This window comes from Rattus norvegicus, chromosome 13 (genome assembly GCF_021556685.1).
Source record: "Rattus norvegicus strain SHRSP/BbbUtx chromosome 13, alternate assembly SHRSP_T2T, whole genome shotgun sequence".
Lineage (NCBI taxonomy): Eukaryota > Metazoa > Chordata > Mammalia > Rodentia > Muridae > Rattus > Rattus norvegicus.
Window position 1 is genome coordinate 23,257,516 of NC_141546.1, and position 23,136 is coordinate 23,280,651.

The 23,136-nt window shown below is 41.7% G+C and overlaps 1 protein-coding gene across 2 annotated transcripts; it reads left to right on the top strand.

The window, feature by feature from the left end:
* Nucleotides 1–1,565: 1,565 nt before the first annotated feature.
* Serpinb5 (serpin family B member 5) lies at nucleotides 1,566–21,975 on the top strand. Of its 2 annotated transcripts, none has more exons than XM_087579852.1 (7): nucleotides 1,566–1,750; nucleotides 9,795–9,969; nucleotides 11,617–11,754; nucleotides 14,376–14,493; nucleotides 15,316–15,458; nucleotides 18,769–18,936; nucleotides 20,241–21,975. In XM_087579852.1, exons 1-7 carry the CDS (start codon nucleotides 1,620–1,622, stop codon nucleotides 20,631–20,633), a joined length of 1,266 nt encoding a protein of 421 aa, XP_087435978.1. In that variant the 5' UTR covers nucleotides 1,566–1,619; the 3' UTR covers nucleotides 20,634–21,975.
* The last annotated feature ends 1,161 nt before the right edge of the window (nucleotides 21,976–23,136 follow it).

A 23,136-nucleotide genomic window follows, 5' to 3' on the forward strand; every position in this document is an offset into this window, starting at 1 on the left:
GTTTGCTGCCATAGCTGTCTAATTCATTGTTTGCTGTTAAAACTATTCACTTCCCATTCTTTGTTTCTAGGCCTGCCCAGTCCACTGATGCCCAAGTACCCTGCCTCCATACCTCCCGAGCACTCGGAGGCTGGAAGACTTGTGTATGTAGTCCTACAGCAATCTTATGTTTCTCATTATGCACCGTCAAGTCCTTTAATTCATGTATGTACTTCCTACTGGGTTATTTGTAAGACTCCTGGGAGAGGGAATAGGACACATTCCTCAGTATGTGCTACCTCTAACTTTTAAACAATCAGAATCGTGCAATGTTTGGGATCCTCAGGGCTTGCTGAATGACCATCACCTCTCCAGGATGGGCAAAGAATGATCGAGAATGTAGCAGAGGAAATGAGAACATGAAAGAGGGAGAGGTGACCAAGCACTAAGAGATTTAAGGTCTCCGGAGGTCGTTGGATCACGGTAACCATCAGGGAGCAGCCCAGTGCTGAGCAGATAGTTGTGGTGAATTAGATGATAATGTCCTGGTTCAGCCTCTTGTGATTATTCTCTGAGCCTTTTTGAGGACTGTGCAAAGTGGTGTTAACTGTTGTCATACATGTGCATGTGTATTTACCTCACAACTGTGAAGAATCAAGGGCTAGAGAGATTAAGCATGTGCTTTAGGATTTCTCCAACTGTAAGCGGTAGGGGCAGTTTGCAAACTTAAGGCTGCTCTCACACCCACCTGTCCTCCACTTCAGCTAGACACTGTGGTATTTTACAAAGTGCATGGTCCACATCCTAAACTTTATGCTCTTGCTTCTCTTGCCCCACTGATGCCTGAAATGCTGCTTTCAGAGTTGAACTCATTTTTCTTTCTTTATGAGTTTGATCTTGGCTAATAGGACTCAGGACAAGGGGGAAGGAGAAGCTGTCATTGATCAAGTCAACGAGCCCTCACTGACAGCCTAGTAAGTCATGGAGACACCAAGGAGGGCTGCTCAGAATTGAATGAGGCTAACCCCTATCGTTCAAATTCTAGCGGTCAGTGTGGAGGATGCTGAAGTTAAAAGGCTATGATGAAACAAACACATGAACAACAAGGAGCATGGGGGATAGCATTGGAGAAGCAAACTGGCTCACTTTCAGGGGCTTCCCTGCAAACAGAGTAGGAAACAGATCCTGCTGTGGATCAAGTTGCTACAGGAGACCTGGAGGTGTCAAATCAGGCTCCCCGAAACTGTTTCAGAGCAAAACTGTGTCACCTATTAGGACACTTCCACCCTTGCAATTCTATTAAGCTATCTCTCCTAATCAATTTGGCACTGCATATTTTGCCTGTATGCTGTGTATGTTATCAGAATGAGTGATGGCGCTCGAGCACTCTACACAGAAAAGATGGAAGTCAGAGTTAGGATTTGTAGTATTTCTTTCTATCACCACCTATTCTGCTCTTATTTCCTCCCATTCACCTTTCTGGCACTCCCTTGGCAGGTAGGGTTGGTTGCCTTTATTTACTTATGCATGTGTATGCTTAGCTTAGGGCAAGATCCACCAACAGAACCTTCCTGCCCGTGCTTGTCGCAGGCCACCAGAAGCTGTGCAGACAGACTGCATCGGCAAGTTCGGCCTGAATCATGTCTTCCAATCTTGCACAGGCTGCCAAGAGTCATGAGTTAGAGCCCAGCAGTGGGGTGGTGCAGGCAGGGCAGGCTAGGCGGGGCCAGGCTGGGCGGGGCCAGACTGGGAGACTCGGGTGTGGTCACAGGTGAGCGCTTCTCCCTAGGCCCGGAGAACACAGCTTTCACTGCCTCTGAGTTCTTTAGGCCTTTTTCCCTTCTTGCAGCTCATTTGCTGGGATACCTGCAACTAAAGGTAAGCTAAGCGGGTGTCGCAGGGCTGTTGAGTTCCCTCTCGAGGTTGAGTCATGGAATAGTTAGGGGGTTCACTCCAAATGTTGAAGAAAGTGGCTGGGTTTTATCAAGGGTAGCCTGGTTTCAGTAAAGTGAGCCCCAGTGCCAGCTGCTAAGGTCTTTGTGTGCCTAAAGTGGCTCTGTGGGAGCTATCACCACATTGCCACCTACATTCAGAATATGAAGAAGGTACGGGATTGGAGGCTTGGCTGATGGTTCTGTGGTGGGAACAGCAGTGATTCCGGGAAGACAGCCTTATGGTGAGGAGATTGGAACCAGGATGTATTCGAGATACTGGTCTTTGAATTGAAAGGGTGTGGTACTGAAAGTCTAGGGAAGGTCAAGGAGATGGGAACGGGGGCTTACCTTTCTAATGGACATTGAGGGGTTGAAATTCTCGTCATTTTAAGCATTATATCAGTGCTCGTTGTCGGACACCCATCTTCTAGACAGAAATCATTGTTCCTTGCTCATATTAGATTCAGCAAACTTGGAAAAAATCGTGTACAACATAAATTCTTGAACATTTGTGATTGTTATTGTCTTTTCCTGATGGGCTGTAATAATAATAATAATAATAATAATAATAATAATAATAATACAATGATAACAACAATAATAGTTCAAAGATTTCATAGTGAAAACTCTATTCAATATAATAGGTTGTTTCATTTACCTAAATTGAATCTCAGAACTGGGGGACCAATTTTTGCTCAATGGCAAAGTGGTGTCTGTAGTACATAGCCTGAAGATGGGAGACTTAAATGGAAGGATGCCTTCAGATTGACAACAAGACATGTTCTCATGACACAAGTTCTGAAAAAATTTTCTTTTACTTCCTCCTTGCCCCAAGAGGAATTTTAACAAAATTGTGTTACACGCTTCAGTCACCTTCAAGTAAGTGCAAGTGTGGATCAGTTCTGAGATGGGTGGAGAAAAGGAAGCCTAGCAGAAAGGGAGTCTCAGAGGTGAGTCAGCGGCTTTGTACCATGCTTCCTCACGCCTCATAGGGTGCCACTTCAGCCCCTCCGGGTTTGAGGTTGACTTTGGAGCATGCAGTCTCAGCAGTTTGGGCTAGCCAGGTGTGGCCTGGTCTGGCACTGTGTGCCAGCAATGCCATGGGCCAGCAGTGAAGCTTAGGCTTCAAGAAACCAGGTGCTGCCATGATGGCTGAGACTATGTGAGACTACATATTTAAAAATATGGTACCAATTTTTATCCTCCCAGGGTCAGAAAGTGAACCATAGAGGCTGTGATTTTATGGTTTGGGTCATATTATTGCCCAAGGATCAGTCACATCAAAGCTCCATGAAAGATGGGCTTGGTGACAGATACTTGGGGTTCCAGCCTCTTGGGAAGCGGAGGCAGGAGAATGGTCAACTTAAAGGCCCAGTTGGGTGAGGGAAAGAATTCAAATCCAGCCTGGATAACATAGGAAGACTTTTTTTTTTAAATACAAGGTAGAATAGAATGGACTGGGGTCATAGCTCCACGGTGGAGCACTTGTCTAGTATTCATAAAGCCCCTAGGTTTGGTCTTCAATTTAACGGTGAAAGAATAAATAAATAAATACCTGAGAGGCCTTTGGTCATCTCCATTCTGTACAATGAGGTAAGCTAGGCTACAGACCATCCATACAACTCCGGTGTGAAAGTCGACAGGATCTTAGCTTACTGTGTAGCTTCGCAAATTCACTATGTAGGGCAGGCTGGCCTTGAACTTATGGCACAGATTTCTCCTCTCATGCCAGTGCATGTGGCTCCATCCATTCATTTTATTTTTAATTGAAACAGAATGATACCATTTCCTCCTCTCTTTCCTTACTCCAGCCCTTCCCTTATCCTCTCAAATCCCTCCCACAACCCTCACTGTTAGATTGATGTCCTCTATTTTTGTGATTGCATTTGTTAAACATACATACATACATACATACATACACACACACACTCACACACATTCACACTCACACACACACAGACAGAGAGACACAGAGAGAGACAGACACACAGACACACAGACACACAGAACATATAGAGACCCTCCATATGCATGCCTCTGTGTGTATATTTAAATAGAGTCTGCTGAGTATGTTTTGTTGTTGTGCATATGTGATTTCAAAGCTGATCACTCTGCATTGGACAGTCAGTAAAGGGGCTCGACCTTAGAAAGGAGTATTTCCTCTCCCAGCGGTCAATAGTCCTTGTCTGGGTATTGAACCTGTCCAGCTCTCCCCCTTCTGTGCCAATGTGTCCATTCATATTGTTAGCATTCTGGTTCTGCTTTGAGGCCATTTATGGGAAAGACTCTTTCACAACAGACTTTCTGGTATTCTGGATCTTAGAATCTTTCCACCCCTTTCCCCAAAATGTTTCCTGAGTCATAGATACAGGAGCTGTGATGTAGATGTTTGTTGGGGTTGGACTTTTCACGATCTGTCAATTTCTACTCTGTGTCCGGCTGTAGATTCCTGTGTTTCCCTGTAATTTGGATTCTCCTATTTGCAGCAAAGAGAAGTTTTTTGTTTTTTTGTTTTTTATTTTTGTTTTTTGGTTTTTTTTTGGTGAGGGGAATAATGAGGAGGGGCCTCCAGCTGGTGAGAAGAGAGGGGGCTTAATATAGAAGGAGAAGGAGGGACAAGAAACAACAAAGTTATTTAATAGGCCTCAGGAATTATATTATTATACATTAAAATTATATCAATACATAAGTGTAAACATACACACATATACACATCTATCTATCTATCTATCTATCTATCTATCTATCTATCTATCTATGAATAAATTGTCTACTTATCTTATCAGAAATTAAGCCACTTGGGATAGAGCCAGGCACAGGACATTCACTGGGAAGATGTGACAAGAGGGATACAGGGTGAGCACAGACAACCATAGCAAACTGTCGGTTAAAATAAATAGATTATTTTAGGTATGATACAATGAGAGAAAAGCCAGCTATGTGACCAAGGTATTAATATATTTTGATATATTTCTTATTTCTGGGAGCATGGGTCTGGGAGGAAGAACCAGCTCACACTCCTACAGTTGCTCCCATGCTTCCAGAAAATACTATACGAGCTGCCCAGGGAGGGAAGCTGTTAGGGAGCTTTGCTCAGCTGCAACACTGATGAACCATGACAATACCATCATGGCAGGGTGTGCAAAAGGTGCGGTAGTGTTCACATGTTGGTGGTAACTAGTAGCTAGCTAATTGCATCAATAGGAGGGAAGTCACATCTGGTCCTGGAAACCTAGCCAGCTTCCCAAAGCCAGTGAAGCCATGGACCTTCGTGAAGAATCTACTGTGGATAGACTAGCATAATTCCTGACTACACTCTAAACCTTATCCTTACACCCACAGATTTGTCTGCATTTTCTCTCTACCCCCCACATCTGTCTGGCTAAGATCTTACCCTTTCATATGACTCACTTGGGTGTCAGTGCTTCTTAGGAGGTGTCCCTGAGATTTCCTCTAGGGCGGCAGTGTTGATGAGAGTCCCCATGGTAACTAGTACACTCTGGTATCACTCTTAGGCCAGTAGCTGAAAGCTTGCTGGAGGCAGAAGTTACTATGTGTGCACCTTGGTTTTATTTTTTTGCTGATTGTTTTGGTTTCTTTATGTTTCTTTTATATGTGTGGGTGTTTTGCTTGCATGTATGTCTGTGTACCATATGCACATAGTGACCACAGAGGTTATTACAGCCTCTCGAGCTGGAGTTACAGATGGTTGTGAGCTACCATGTGGGTGTTGGGAGCCAAACCCAGTTCCTCTGGAAGATCAGCCAGGGCTTTTAGCCACTGAGCCATCTTTCTAGCCCCCGCCTTTGGATTCCTAATACCTACTTCTGCCTGGCTTGAGTTAGGTGCTCACACTTTATGGAACTAATGAAAGAATCGAAACACGAGAGCAGAAAGGAGGACTAAAGCATCCTCAAGTAGGAAAACCTTAGGGGAAAAGCCCTGTGTCATTAAAACCAACCAACTAAACAAACAACGGGAAAATCTAAACAAAAGCAACATCCCTCTCCAACACAGAGGGTATCTTAGTATCTTCGAGGGAGATCACTTAGAATACAGGAGTTTGGGAACTTCAGAAAAAACCAAATGCTGGCAAAAGCCCAATTATGAAGAAAGAAGGTGGGGAGGTGTGGGGAGGCCTGGCTGGGAGCCAGGAGAAATGAATTCTAGGGTTGGCTTTGCCACTCTCACTCCTGCGTGGGTGGCCTGGGAGAATCACAGCATCATCCTCCATTTCTCTCATTTGCCAAATGAAGAGGTAGGGCCAGTCTAGATCCTTTGCAAGATCTCCCCCTACTTAAAAGTCGATTATTCAATACCTCAGCTAAGAATGGCAGGGACACATCTCTCGACTTTTAATTCTCACCTTTCTTAATAGTTAAAAAATTAATTAAAATATAATCACATCATTCCTCCTCCCTTTCCTCCACCCACCCCCCCCACTACCCCTCAAATTCACGGCCTATTTTTCTTCTTCTTTTCACGTGGAGTTTTAAACAAATTAACATATACCTACAACCTACTGAGTCTACTCAGCGTTGCTTGTATGCTTACGACTTTTGGGCTGACCAGATTAGTACTGTAGAAACAATTAGTGGGGTCATCCCTTCGTCAAATACAGAGTCTTGAAAATTGACTGTGTTACTACTTGAGGAGTTACTGAGTTTCTTCCTAATAAGATAAAAGTTTCTTTAAAACTCCAAGGTGGTTTTAAATGGTGTAGTTTTTTCCTTTAGGGTAGAATAGAATAATAGCCATTAAACAAGATTCTTGTACTTTCGTGCAAGTGAAAGAAAACAACTTGTGCGAAGTTGATGAAAAGGACATGACTGACGAGACTAGCGTTTTGAAGCTGCTGTCAGCCACAGAACCGACTGTGTGTCACCCACTCGTCTCTGATGTGGCATTTGAAAGCTTTAAAATAGAACTGACTTCTGCAAAATGGCCTGTGGAGGAGCGTCTCACCTTTCCCAAGGCATTACTGCCAGCATGTTGAAGTAAACCTTTGCGTAAACCTTACAGCACAGGGAAAGCCAGTTGACTGTGTCTCAGGCCTCTTTCAAGCTAGTTGGAGCAAATCACAGAGCCACTCATGTGATTTTTCCATGGGACATTTCGGTTGATTTCTTCTTATTTATTTAATGTATACGAGTGTTCTGTCTTCCAACACACCAGAAGAGGGCATCAGATCCTGTTACAGATGGTTGTGAGCCACCATGTAGGTGCTGGGAATTGGACTCAGGACTGCTTGCCACATGTCTAGTTGTTGTGACAAAATGCCAGAGGCAAACAAAGTAAATGACTGTGTAAGGAAGGGTATGTTTCCTTTGTCTTTTGGTTTCAGAAGATTAGAGCCATTCCTGACAGGAAGGAACAGCAGGGACCAGGGACTGGGTGTCTGGGAGCTCTGAAGCCACAGTCAGGAAGCAGAGTGTGATGGTGGTTGTTCTCAGTTTGCTTTCCCTTTCTTATTTCGTCTGAGATCCTGGCTCCTAGCATGGGGCCACCCATAGTTAGGGCGGTTCTCTACCTTAATTAATCTAATCTTAAAACTACCTCACAGGCATGCTCGGGGATCTGATTCCATGGTGATCCTAAATTACGTAAGTTCCCCGTGAGGATTAACCATCACACCATTTCAACACTTTCCACATATACAGACCTTACCTTAGGCTCTATCAGGCAACTGTGCTGTGGAGGGGACCTCAGATATTGAGGGCTGCTACCTTTCTCCATAGCCGAGGAAGATTTTCTGATAAAAGAGCCAGCTGTCAGGCAGATAGACAGGTTTGGACTTCAGGTGCTGAAGCTACCATGCAGAAGAAGGTTCTCTGTGGAAGGGAAGGTCTGGCAGATAGAAGCCTGTCAAGTATAAATCAGTTTATAGTTTCTAAGCAAAATGTGGATTCAAGCCTCAGCAGCACTGAGATACTTTGTAATTAGCCTTCTTAAAAGCTGAAGGAGCCTTTGTGCGCAGTCATTTAGGCTAAGTGCATCTCTGCACAGGCTGTGTGCGTTTCTTGGTCCTGGAATGAAGTCTCTGATAGCTTCCCTTGTGGCGAGCAGATGCCTCAGAACTGTTGCGGTATTTAAATTTGCACAAACTTCCCCATTGTTGGTGGCAACCCGACTTCCTTGCTATCTGCCCCAATGGTCTTGATTCTCTAATGAAACACACACACACACACACACACACACACACACACACACCACACCACACAGCCTTGTATTTAATATGCCTTAAACAGCACAATCAATCAATGTCTGGGCACTGCCAAAGCTTCCTGTAGCTAACACTCTCTCCTCCAATATTTCTGAGTTATTTCTTACTAAATCCTATCCTGCATCCTGGCCTGCCCTGGGCCCAGGCCTACAACCCTCCGGCCTAGATTCCTGACTTACGTGTTGGCAGTGTCTGTCCTGCACTTCTCAGGCTGGATCTTTGTTTCTCTGCCATGGCCATTCTCCTTCCTTTCTCTCCCGCTTCCCTTCCTGGGAACCTCAAATCCCGCCTCTGTCTTCCTGCTCAGCCATTGGCCACCTGTGACTTTAGTTACAAAATTAGAGCCAGCTGGGGAAAGGGACCCAGAGAGTCTTATATGCAGACGTGCAAATTCCTGTGTAATTTGGGAACCCATAATGCAGGCATTAAACCAAATCCACAACACAGAGTCCTCCACAGACATCCACAGCAGGCGACTCTGCTGATTTCTATGAACTTAACACCAGTCAGCCTCTAGGCTGGGCTGACGACGTTTTCTCTTCTCACAACCCAGTCGAAGAGAAGGAATAAGACTATAAAGAAAGTATAAACACCCAACCTAACTTTTGGGTACTTTGTGATATATTTGCAATAAGCATACTAGCCTGAGGGGTACAGTCATCCAGGTATAAACAGAGGGAGGGAGTCACGAAGCACGGCTGGTGGTCAGCAGTGGAGGGTGAGGTCAGGGAGCACGGCTTGTGGTCACCAGTGGACTCAGCTTTGTCTTCCTTTTGCTAATAAATACCCTTTTTGGATTCTGAGGAATATTATGGTCTATTTGAGTTTATTCTGTATACAGCCCTTTACAGAGGATTCTGAACTCTGATGTGAAGATTAGGAGCCCACTTTTCGACTTCATTTGGACTTTCTGTAAAGGACTAAGGTGCAAACTGTAATCCTGTCTATGCATTTGACTCTAACACACCTGTGGGTCCTAGCTAAGGAATCTTTGACCTTGAGTGGAAAACTGTCTCTCTGACCTTGGGGTGCACATCCTGTCCAATTTATGTGACGGTTGTGTACAGGTTGTCTTTTCTTTTCATACATGTCTCTGTATTTTCTTTTCTGTTTTTAGAAAGACACTTGTCACATTGGATTAATCCTTACCTAACTTCAGTATGATCCCATTTTAACTAATTAAAAATGCAGGGCCCCTGCTTCCAAACAATGTTACATTCATTGGTGTTACAAATTAGGGATTCAGTGTATCTTCTTTGAGCACAAAATTATACATTTAATAGTAAGTAGAACTAAATACTAAACAGAACCACACATAGATGCTATAATTATTTTTCTTATATAAATAACTTTTTTGTATGATTTAACCAAAGGAGTAATAGAAATATATGATTTTTTTAAAGTGAGCTGAGTGTTTCTGATGCTATTGGCTGCTCTGGTCACTACCTGAGGAAGTGACACATGGCTGGGTTCCTGATGCTGGCCATAGTGGCTGAGCATAGAGATATGCCATGTGCCTCAAAGCATCTGCCCAGAGGTTTCTCTATTCTTGTCTCCTGTCCAAAAAATCATTGCTTCACGGAATTCTTACTGTTATTGGCAGGGTGTAGCTGGGTACACATTTTGCATTGGAAATTAAGTTTTGTGCTTGGTTCTAGGCCCAAGATGGATGCCTTGAGACTGGCAAATTCAGCTTTTGCTGTTGAATTGTTCAAACAACTATGTGAAAAGGAGCCAGCAGGAAACATTCTCTTCTCTCCGATATGCCTCTCCACTTCTCTGTCCCTTGCTCAAGTAGGCGCCAAAGGTGACACGGCAAATGAAATTGGACAGGTAAGCTGCCCATGCTTTGTTTTGATTTTGAATGGGGATGGTCACTAGAATTCATAGTCAAGGCCTAAGGAAAAAAATGTGTGAGTGGACCTATTCAGGGCTGAGAACTGTACCATTTCCAGGGCTCTTTTAATCTACTCTAAATGTGAACACTTATTTAGGGGTAGCAGAACCTACATTTAGAAAAGGTATCAGATTGGGATGGAGAGCATTGGGACCTGACAGGTGTTCCACTCACCAGTGACTGTCAGTCGGCCATATGACATCCCGTACTGACATATTTGAAGGTCAATTAAAATGACTTATTAACTACTCCATTGCACATATATATTGTAAATGGGGAATAGCTATCTCCTGCCTCCTGCCCTACATTAAGAGAACAAAGGCACTGCTCTTCAAAATCAATTATTTTAGGACATCAAACTTAACGTTAAGATAAAAGCAGAATCGCAACCTCAGCAGTAACATCTTAAATGCTCTATACTAGCATAGATGAAGAAAATAAATCGCTTGAGATCTCAATTGAGAGGCATGGACTAAAGTAAAATTTCCCATGCAAACACATACATATGCGTAGGGATGTCTCAGGGTTGCTTTTGAACTATGCTTGACTAGCCTTGAATTTCTGGGACCTTTAAATGAGTTGAGTTTCTTGATGGCTGTTTTGAGATGAGGTCTTAGACAGTAGGTGTACTTTCCCATTCCTTTCTACTATTTTCCTTATGCAGATTGATGTAAGGTTCAAAGGAAAAATAAAAGCCCTTTCACAAGTTCATCGGTGTTTAAAATAGAAACACCTGTTTCACCAGGACCCCTAAAATTATGACTGATACAATGTTGACCAGGTCAGGATGAGAAATTGGGGGAGGCAGAAGAGTCTCAGCCCTGGCGAGAGGAGATGTGGCATTGAACTTCTCACCTCCATATGCTACAAAGCCAGCCTTCGCTCTTCAGGTTCCATTTCTTTTTCTGGAAGGACTGTTGGGGGTGGATGGGGTCCATGCCTCAACAAGTATCAACAAGGAAGGTACTTCCCTGCATGTGACCTGTTTGTCTTTCCCAGCACATCTGGTCTCTTTGCAATATTATTTTTCTTATTTCTTGAGAATTTAAATATATGTGTACAATGAAACATGATCATAACTCCCTTCACATCCCCCCTGAACATGGCCTTTCCCCAGCTTCATGTCTGTTCTTTCCAATAATCTATTTAGTCCAGTTAGTGGTTATTGTATGTGTATAGGTGCAAGGCCATCCGCTGAGGCACAGGGATTATACCAGTCGCTATAAATGTTCTAAATTCTGGTTGGAGATGGAACATCTGTCTTCACCTCTCTTTCCCTCACAACACCAAGGAAGTGATGTGAAATGCAAACCTCTGGACTAGACATGTTTAGAGACACATATACTCCTGGCAGCTGTGGTCACCTGCACAAGACCCATACAAGATTGATGCAGCCCAAATCCTGGATTGATGGGGAACTGATCTCTGTGCCTCATCCCTTACTGAGGACCTACTGATGCATGGATCTGGTTATCCAATTCAGGGCCGCATGTTTGCAGGGCAAGTACCCTGTCTCCTCAACCCCCAGGGCAATGTTTTTGTTTTGTTTTGTTTTAATAATGGAATTTTTATTCTCTTAACAGGTCCTTCATTTTGAGAATGTTAAAGATGTACCCTTTGGGTTTCAAACAATCACTTCTGATGTTAATAAGCTCAGTTCCTTTTATTCGCTGAAACTAATCAAGCGACTATACATTGACAAATCTCTGAACCTTTCTACAGTAAGTTGTTTATAACAGTAGGGCGGGACCTTTTCCCAGAAGGGGCATTTTACACTGCTAGGTTTCCTTTCTAGAGTGACAGTTCTGATTTTAGGAGTTTGAAAGCGAAGCAGCCCGCTGTAGATGTTGAATGCTAGTGGACCAAGCAGTAGTCGCTTCTGCTCAGAGTATAGAGGAGTGTGTCTCTCTTCCCCAGCAAAGTTGACAAGTACTCCCCGCCAACACCCAGTCCTTTGGAGAAAAGGGATAATGGAAGCTCCAACTATCTAGTAAATGGATCTTCACATGGGCTCAATCTGCAAAAAGCTCTCTCAAAGAACCATGGCCTGATGATGTCTTAAATTCCCCAATTCAATTTTTAACATGGTCCAGAAATCTTTTGGAATCAGTAATAAGACAACCACTACAATTGATCAGTTTTTCATCAGATGTGAATCGCTGTTGTTTTCCCAGGCCAATTAAGAACATTCGTATAAAACTGTTGTAGTCATTTAAGTCGAATCCTTTCTTGAAGCAGTCATACGAAAAACATTGTGGTCCACTCTTGTTAGGATCCAGAGTGTTGCATAAGACTTTTGAGATCTCTATTTAAATACATAACCAAGATTCTTGATGACCAGACCTTCCCATGTCTGCTAATACAGGGCTGACTCAGCTCTGATTTCTGTGGTCAGAACTTCAAGCTTCTTGATCACCAAACCAAATGTCCCACCACGGCATGACAATGTTCTGGACTCAGTATTTGTTTGTGTTTAAGATCTCTGGGAATTAAGTTACTACATACTGTTGCCAGTTTACTCTTATGGCTTGAGGACACATACGTGTAACTATTTTTATTCCAGCTGTCACCTGGGAAATTAAAGAAAATTGAGATGTGAGTTTCATCCGGGCATTGAAACATTTTAAAAGCTCCCTAAGTGATACTTAAAGACTTCTGTCATTCCAATGACAGTGTAGGCTCCTCACCTCACCGTGTTTCTGGTGTTCTTAGGCAGTGCTGGCTGCCTCAGTCAGTTCAAGGTTGGGTTCAATGGACTGGAGCTAAGTTAATTGGCTAAGACTGTTGTTTCTGCGAAGGAATTCAAGGGTAGACTGATGTGCCATTCAAGTTATGTTAGCTTGGTTTGACTTCATTCCCACAGTTAGAAGAATTTCTACCAAACCAGGAGTGTAAGCGTTTCTTGTTTTCTTTTCCCATCATTTTCCCTTTCCTCATTCCCCTCCCCTCCCCTCTCCCACCCTTCCCTTTCTTCATTTCTTTTCCTTTTTTTCCCCTCCTCTCCTTTCCCTTTCTTCTTCTCTTTCCTTTCTCCCTTCTCTTCCCTTCCTTCCATCTCCTTCTTTTCTGCCCTCCTCTTCTCTCTCTCCCTTCCCATTTCTTTCCTTTCTCTTCCTCAGTTTGTTTTCCCTTTTCTCCTCTTATTGTGTAGTGCCTGCAAATATACAAGTTATAGTGCAAACAAATGTGCTCTGAGGGGCATTACCTGACTCTACACCACTCAAATGTTTGTTGAAAGGCCATTTTTGTGGCCTCGGATCTCTTATGTCAATACCAGTGGAAATAGGATTTGCATTTTCAATGTGAGTTAGAGTTAGACAAAGACACACTGCTGTGTTCTTTACAGCCCCAAGTTTCACTTTTGAACATGCAGATGAAACTCCCGGAAATCTGGCTAAAATGCCCAGTCTAAGTCAATATGTCTAGAGGCCTAAGAGTTTGTTCTAACAAGAGCTCAGATGCCTGACTCATCTTTGGATCTTATTTGAGTGCCAGAATCCTAAAAAATATTCACTAATTTTAGTGAAGATAAAAGTTTTCTGTTCATTGTTTTATTTTCTGTTTTAAACACACACACACACACACACACACACACACACACACACACACACACACACACACGCAGTGTTCGTTATTTGTTCTTGTTACTCTGATAAAATGCCATCCAGAAACAACTTGATGAATAAATATTTATTTTGGCTCCAAGTTTCACAGGGTTCCATCCCTGGCTGTTTGTTCTCATTTGCTCCGGCAGATCTATCAGTAGGGTATAGTTGAAGACCGTTGTTCACAGCATGAAGCACCGGGAACTATGGACTGACAGGAAATGGTCAGAGATAATAGAATCCTCAAGTTTTCCAGTGACCTATTTCCTTCTGTTAGCCCCTGTTTTCCAAAGGCTTAGAAAGTCTCAAAATGATGCCAGAAGCTGAGAACTAAGTGTCTAAACCATAAGGGTCTAAGGCATTTTTAAATTGAAACCACAGCTATATATTTGTATTATGTATGTACCAATATAAATAAATATTTTTTAAGTAATGGGGAGATTCACATCTAAATATATATTTAATAATATAGTGTTTCTTTTGTTTTTCACAAAGTTGATATCCAACTAATAATTTAGTAATTGGTATGTCTTATAATTGAAGAAATAAAACATCTAATTCAGAGAAAATACTTATTTCTATACAATGCTTCAGATAGTGTGACCCATTTTGAAAATGTATGAATAGTAATAGGCATTTAAGGAAACTGTTTCTTAGCACAGTGTGGTACTGCATTAGCTCTAGTTACATTTCCAAAGAGCTGCCCTAAGTGTGTGATTTGGATGTTTTCATTTCAGGAATTTATCAGTTCTACAAAAAGACCATATGCCAACGAATTGGAAACTGTTGACTTCAAAGATAAACTGGAAGAGACGAAAGGTCAAATTAACAGCTCCATTAAGGAACTCACAGACGGCAAGTTCCATTTAATGCTCTGTTGGCCCTCCCTGCTTAAGAATCCTCGCTTTAAACTTAGAAGTTTTGAGCATCTGGAAGCTTCCTTAGATATTTTTAGTACACAAGCTAAATTCTTTGCTCCTCAAGACATGCCAACAACTTGAGTTTCTGGGCATTTCTCATACCAGCTCATTACTTGGCAAATTATTGAGGTGCATTGTTCTCTATGGGCCTTGCCTTGCTCTCTGACAAGCTGCCACATGCCCACACGCCCTAGTAGGGGCCCAGATGGTCCTTTTACGCTATGGGCTTTGGCAAATGATGAAGGCAGGTTTTAAAGTCTTGAAAGATGATCCTTGAATCTATTTCCAACTAAAAATTCTTATAACTTTACCCAAAATGAGAAAGGACAAAAGGTCTTAGGCAAATGTGAACGTAGAACAAAGCCAAACCTAGTATCATAGTGGAAGTTTGTCCTGCGTTCCTCAGCCGATCAGGCTGCAGTTGAGTTCCAGCATCCATTCCTGCTTCCTGTGGAGCCTTCTCTGCCCTTACTTCAACCCACCCCAACCCCATTAAAGGCCCAGTCAGTTGTCTTCCTTGCTAGAAAAGCATTGGAATGAAGATGGTTTGGACTGCAATCAGTGTCTAGGTATCCTTTCCTAGAGACTTGTTTACAGTGTTTGTACGGGGGAGTCTGTTGGGAAATAGAAAGTGATTGTGAAGGGCTGGCAGTCATGGTTGGTTATGGAGGGATCCACTGCTGGAGTGAACAAGCACACAACAGCGAGTGATTTAGGTGAGTAACTGCTCTATGTGGTTTTCTGTAATTATTTGCAGGCCACTTTGAAGATATTTTGCCAGAGAACAGTATAAGTGACCAGACCAAAATCCTTGTGGTTAATGCTGCCTACTTTGTTGGAAAGTGGATGAAGAAATTTCCAGAATCAGAAACAAAAGAATGTCCATTCAGAATCAACAAGGTATGTGCATCATGAACTGGAAGTAGAGTCCAAAGTCGTGGCAGTAAAGCAGGGCACAGGAATGAATCTCTGTGTAGAAAAGGAAGACATGTGGAAATCGAAGGAGGAGAAAGGAAAGAAAGCAAACAGACAAAGCAGACTACAAGCCTCCGGATTGTCAGGAAGGCTTGGCCACTTAGGACTTACGTTCCTGACTCAGTAAATGCACTTTGATCCCAGTTTTTTACTCACCTGGCAACAAAACACATGGTTTAATATTTATCCCCACTCCTCTCCCTCCCTTTTGTAGTGCCCAGCCTAGCTCAAAGTATTTATAATATGACTGACTATGAAGAGAAAAAATATAGCTTTACTCATTTACGTTTCTGGGATTCATTATAGAAAGAGTTAGAAACCTGTTTTTCAGCTATTGAGGTGGATGTAGTAAAATTACTATTCATAAGTAAAGAGGCTTTCTTTTTTTAAAATCAAACCAAAGAACCGAGACTAGAAGTCTTGAGAGAAACTAGGGAAACTCAGGGATCTGTTTGTGATGTGGTCTTCCTTGATGGGATGGGACTTGTGTGAATCCTCAGACCTGGGCCAGACGGGTGAAGGGACTTACTGCCAACTCTCATGGCTTGTGCTTTGTCCTCAAACCCCACATGGTAGAAAAAGAGAAATGACTATTGTATGTGTGTCCTTTTGCCATGGTGCTTGCATATATGTGCACACCCTCACAGGCATGAATGAATGTAATAAAAAAAAAGAGCAAAAGAACTCGGGCCCATAGCAATTAACCCTTCAGTTGCAATGTTCAAGGTATCTTGCTTTATAGATATTATGCAATATTTTTTCAGTGTTGTGTTTCTCCCAGATACTGACCAAATGTCATATTCTAAAAATAAATTTATTTTTATCATTCTTTCTGACCATAACCCTCTCAGAGCCTCTTCCTCCCTGCTCACCCAACCTCATGATGTTCTCTCTCTGTCCAAAAACCAAACAAGAAAAACAACAAAAACACAAGCAACAACAAAAGAGTCAAAACAAATAAACAAAATAAAAGATAAAATAAGACAACAAGCAAAAAGTACACACATGAAACACATGGAGTCTGTGTTGGCCCCACACTCCTAAGCGTGAAGCCTGCCCTGGAGTGTGGTTGATTAACACCTAGTGGCACTCCATTGGAGAAAATGTCTTTGCCCTTTTCCAGCAGGTATCAACTGCAAATAGCTTTTTGGTCAGGGTAGAGCTTTGTGTCTACTTCCCCTTCTCATGATTGGGATCCCATCTAGATGGACCTTATGTGTGCTGCCCCTGCCTCAGTAACTTCATATGTGAATCCATCCTGTTGTGTCTGGAAGATGCTGTTTCCTTGGAGCCACTCACTATGTTTGGCTTTTACAGTCTTTCAGTCTCTTCTCCTGCACAGATCTCTAAGCTGTAAGGAGAGGGGTTAGATAATGACATCCCATTTAGGGCTGAGTGCCCTGAAGTCTCTCCCTCTCTCCAGACTGTCCAGTTGTAGATTTCTTTGTTAATTACCATCTACTTTAAGAGAAAGTCCTCTGATGATAGTTGAGTGATGCTCTGATGTTTGGGTATGGCAGCATGTCATTAGTAGTCATTTTATTACTATGTTTCTTTAGCAGAATAATAGTAGTAGGTCTTTTTACCTGGGTCCATGACCTATCTAGTCTCAGACTCTTAATGCTTGAACCTAGGAGGAAATCCCTTTCAGATACCAACTTGGTCGGGGTTAGCTAGAATGGCTTCTATGACTTCCCCTTTCCCCCCATAGACATTTATACCACACTTGCCCCAAATGTAATTTCCTTCAGATAAATTTACTTTCTTAGTTACTGTGTTAATGTGTGGACTTTATAAGGTCAGGCACCTTGTCTTTTTCACCACAGTGTCTACAGGGTCTTACTGAATATTTTTGGGCGAATAATCAATTTCCAAAGACCAGCTTTAATTTTCTTTGGACAGGCTCAGGTAATCTCTAACTTGTAATATAACCCCAAACATCTTTGACCTTCTCACTCTCCTGTCTCTACCTCTCCAACACTGGGATTATAGGCAGGCACCACCACACTTGGTTTATGTATTGCTAGAGATTCAAACCAGAGCTCTGCATGCTTGGCAAGCATTTGATAAACTGAGCTATGCCCTCAGCCCTAACATCAGTGTCAGATAAAACCCAACAGTCCATGACTGTATAGTTTCCCAGGGACAGAAAAAGGCTGTTATTGCTCCTAATAGATTTGAAGTCTGCCAGGGTGCTGGGTAAGGGGGGGGGCGTCAGATCTCCACTCTCTCCCTGAGCTTTCTGACTACAGTGGACTTAACCAATTTCAAGGGACAGAGCAATTGTTACGATTTAGACATCTCAGACTCAGTGTAGTCCACACACAGGCTTTTAGCATGGCTCTGGACATTCTTGGCACTGTCTGTCATTAAGGGCTGAGGCAGCATGTACTTTACAGCCTCTGCTATTACAGGGGTAGCAATCACCCCGCTGCTAGTCATGTCAAGAAGACGGCACAATCAATTGATGATTTAATTGGTGGTTGATGTTTTTTCCTGTATGTGTGTGTGTGTGTGTGTGTGTGTGTGTGTGTGTGTGTGTTTGCGCGCGCGTGTGCATGCACGTGCAAGCATGTGAGTTTAGAGAATGAAGCCAGAGCTTTACACATAATAGGCAAATGCTAAACTCCTGAGTTATGTCCTTAGCCTGTTGCTTTTGTTGTTGTTGTTGTTGTTTTTGAGACAAGGTATTTCTATGTAGCTCAAAGTGGCTTTGAATTTATTGTGTGGCTCAGGCTTGTCTTCAATTCATACTCCTTCTACCTCTCTCTCCAGAATGCTGGGATTACCAGTCTTATATAATTCCCTGTATTTTGATTGTTGTCTGTCACATGACATATGAAGTCATATTGTCTTATTTTTCTTTTTATATATGTAAATATAATAGATATAGTTCCTATAATGTAGAGTACATGGGTTAGTAAAGTGCGTGAATAACTTTCAAGGATGTCATAAGATGTTTAAAGGATTCATACCATGTGGATTCTTGTGCGTGTGCTTAAGCCATAATGCTCCAAAACTACAAGAGAAGTTTGAATAGTCCGATCTTGACTGTCATTCCTATCTTTAATTCTGTCTTTATCTTTTATTCATCTAGATCTATATCTATGTTTGCACATATGTATATATATATGTATCTATATACACACACGCATACATATATGTGTGTGTGTATATTCATGTGTTCTTTTATAAATTTGAAAATTAACCCTTTCAAAATGTTTTCTTTTAACAGACAGACACCAAACCAGTACAAATGATGAATCTTGAGGCTACCTTCTGCTTGGGTAACATTGATGACATCAACTGTAAGATCATAGAACTTCCTTTCCAGAATAAGCATCTCAGTATGCTCATTGTGCTCCCTAAGGACGTGGAAGATGAATCCACAGGCCTGGAGAAGGTAAGGAGGCAGCTGGCCACTTAGACAAGAAAGCCCTTTATAGTAAAGAAGTAAAGATCGGGTCCTGTGGAAGCTCAGAGGGGCCAGCCTCACACACCTCAGCTCAGTCATCTTTAAGGGATTTGAAGTCCGTTCTGTGTCTTTTCTTCTTTAAAACGAAAAACAGACAATATTTATTGACATGTACAATAGGTGGAGGATAGCTTTTTTATTTAATTTTTATAGCATTTAGAACACAAATTAGAAACTGTTATCATGTTCTTTTTTTACCAGTGAGGAAGGAAGTCACAGAGGGGAACTAGCCAGTCCATCGCCACATGGTCATCTGAGTACATGAAGACCAAGGATCTGAGCTTGAGAGGAAAAGAGCCCTTGGCTTATACTCCATGCTCAAGAAGTAAATAGACAGAATAACAAGCATATCAGTTGCAAAGATAGTTAATGCTAATGCTTTTGGTTTTTTTTGTTTTGTTTTGTTTTGTTTTTTCGTCCTAGTAATTTTTACCAAGCAAAACCGAGAATGTAACTGAAAAGTAATTGTTGTAGTCTAATAAGATAACAAATTATTCTTTTCCCACTACAAAATGCACTTGTACTAGCTTATAACCTTAGTGTACCCTTGGCTTTTATTTGCACCAGGAGAATAACACTGGTACAGTATTGTTTCATGTTAGTAGTAGCAGTTAGCTACTGTCATTCTTGGTGGCACCTGTGTGAAGGTCAAGGAGCAACTTAATTTCATTTGCTCCAGGAAGAATTTTATGACTAAGTTATTTTCTGCTTTGTTGCATATCTACTTGACAAATCTCTTAACCCAGTTGAAATGCTTGTGCTCATCACTTTTGATAATGAAAATCAGAGCTAGTCTAAGTTCCTATTATTAAAAAAAAGAAGGAATAGGTTTTAATTAACTTCGTAGTATGCCTAGATCATGAATTCTCTTTGTAGAGAAGTTCTAACAAACCGGAGATCTACAGGAGAGTCCCTCATTTTACATTCCTTTCACTGTTGTGTGTATAACATCACAATCTGTTTCTGAAAAACTGTTCTAGAATTTAAGTAGATAAAAATCCATGCTTCTCAGACTGAGAAGAGGACCTTCCCATAGAGTGGGGAAGAGAAATCTAGGTGGCTGGTAGATCTTACATGAGGAACTTGTTTCTGTCCTGTGCTGTCTTCAAACCAAGGTTGATTTAAATTCTTTAAAACTAGACTTAACACCTACTGTTTTTAACAAACTAGTTTTAAACATTCTTTTCAATTAGAAGTAAATAAAATTAAGTACTTTTCATTTTTGTCTTTAGATTGAAAAACAACTCAACCCAGAAACACTGTTACAGTGGACCAACCCCAGCACCATGGCCAATGCCAAAGTCAAGCTTTCCCTTCCAAAGTTTAAGGTAGAAAAGATGATTGACCCCAAGGCTAGTCTGGAAAGCCTAGGGCTGAAAAGTCTCTTCAATGAAAGTACATCGGATTTCTCTGGAATGTCAGAGACCAAGGGAGTGTCCGTATCAAATGTGATTCACAGAGTATGCCTAGAAATAACCGAAGATGGTGGTGATTCCATCGAGGTGCCAGGGTCCCGGATCTTACAGCACAAGGATGAATTCAAAGCTGACCATCCATTTCTTTTTATCGTTCGACACAACAAAACTCGAAACATCGTTTTCTTGGGCAAATTCTCTTCTCCTTAGCTGGCAGGGCCTGGCCAACTCTCAGGTAACTTGTCTGTAGTTGCAGGGCTCTGTAAACTTTGTATCCAGAATCACTTTCTATACAATAAATTGTGAATGTTGCTGAATCAGGAAGCACTCCATATTTGTCATATGTCACCTTCATACTAACAGACACTTCCCCCTAATTCCTCCTTGTTTTCCTTTGTCAAAGGAAACAGAGGATACTTGTGAAAGGGAATCCCTTTAGAAAACATGTGCTCTGCATTTGTCAAAGCATCCAGAGCGATGGGCAAAAATTCAGTCTTCAAGGGAGGAATTGCTGTAGGGATGACGTGGGGACATTATTCTCAGGGCTTTGCCTTTACTGAGATAATAAAGAATGTTCTAGAAATCTTCACTCCTTTCAACCCTTAAAAAACAATAGTGTATAAGACCCACAAAGTACCCTTTTCAAGTGAATTTGTGTACATGTCACAATACTGTAGGTCCAGAAGTCTTCATGTTAAACCTTAAGAAACAGTTTTTTTTCAAGATACTAATTGGAGATTTTAGAAGAATGACATATTGTTAATACTATTTATCATGGAATACCACAAATAGTATCTGGAATATTACCCTATCAACCAATATCTTAATATTTCTTCTATAAATATACACTATTTTCACAAAACGAGTATATAAAGATAGTTCATAAGTGATCAATTTTTCTGAAAAATGAGTACATTATCAGCTCATAAAAACACTTTGAAGAACATTCTAGATCTTGGAGTGTTGGATAAAGAATTCTGGGCCTATTTTAGCAGAAGATCAAGACCCCAAGGGAACGCTCAGCTTTTAAAAAAAACTGGCTTTCATTTTCCCTAGCTCTCCCACGTGGTCATTTGGGTAATGCTGTATCGGCCAGGCTTCTAACCAGATCACAAGGTCCCTGACGTCTCCAGCATCAGCAACTTAAAATCTACAGGGATTCTCGTGATGATAAGAGTTTTGTGGCCATTAAAGGGACTTTCCTCTTTGCCTAATGTGTCGGGGGTGGGGAGGTAAGGGATCCCAAACTCTCAGAAAATACAAGGAAAACTATTTAAGTACCCACAATGCTTTGGCATATATTTTTCTCAGTTTATAAATTTAGCTATTTCAGATAGCAGTTTGTAGCCTACATAAATAATTTATAAAATGGTAAGTCAGTTATGTTGCAATCCAATTTTTAAATTCACCACCAAAAGGAAGTATTTGCTGCAGTTTTTCTTATGTGTCTTTCCTTATCCAATTTCTTACCATTTATGGCAAATAAGTTGTTCCAAGGGTTCAGTGGTGACTTCTTTTCTGTGCTATTTGACAATAAAATATTATTGAATTACGTGCCTGTTCTTTCTTTTGGAATAGAACCAAGACACCCATTTATTAGAAGCATTTACATGTGTAAATCCCTTCTGGGATAATGCAGAGTAAAAAAAAATACAAACGAGTCATGTCCTTGCCATTCTTCCTTCTCCCTGGCCATCCGTTCTTTCACTAAGTAGTCCAACAAAGATGAGACCAGATTGTGTCAGAATCATTCAAGCAGTTCTAAGTTGAAACCACATCCACCTATGAGGATGTACAGATTTTCCTTTTGGGTCCTTCCTCAAAGTGTAACTTTACTAAGATCCGTAAGCTTGTGGTGTTTTCTTAGTTGGTGCATTTTCTCCTCAATGACACGTTCATTTCTTTTTAATTACTCATAACATCCTTGAATGTGTCTGCTTTTCCTTTGCAAAAGGGAAATAATCACTTTTACAGGCTGCCCACTCTTGCTCATTTCCCCCTTCCAACTTATACATAAAGTATGAGACGACTCTGGGAATGGTGCATGAGTGTAGAATAAGGAAGGGCCTTGTGTCTCCTGGCCAAGGGCTCAGGGAGCTTCAGGTGTCTCCCAGAATTTGGAAAACACTGACAGTTTTGGTTAGTGTCTCCCTGGGATAGTCTACATTGGTGGTTTCCAACCATAGACAACGTCTGCCCTCTAGGGGATATTTTTGTTTTACTACTGGAGAGCATCTCTTGGTTTGGTTAATACCTGCAACAGCAAACGATGCCTCCTCTCTGAAGAGTGTTATCAGGTACACTGTGCCTAGAGTAACTTAGGAGATGTCAGTCGGGTACTCCCTAAAAGACAGATCCAGAGACAGCATCCCTGAGGCAGACAAAGAAGAATGGTTTGGAACTGGAGTAGAGGATGAAGGATGTCTTCTTTCTGTCAGCTGCAATGAGACCTAAAATTTATTTGATTGTTTATTTTGGCATAGCCTGCTTAGAGGACCTATTTGGCTGAGGTATGGATTCCAGTGGGATTAGATGGTCTATAGAGTCCCCAGACGATGCAGTGCATACAAACCATTGGCTCCTCTCATTCCTGATAGCACATCACAATGGCTCCAATCTAGCAAGGCCTTTCTACCTCTTCTTGTTCTCCTATGCATATGGAGTGGAGAAGGATATATGTGGTAAGGAAAAGCAGAAATGAAACTCACTCCTT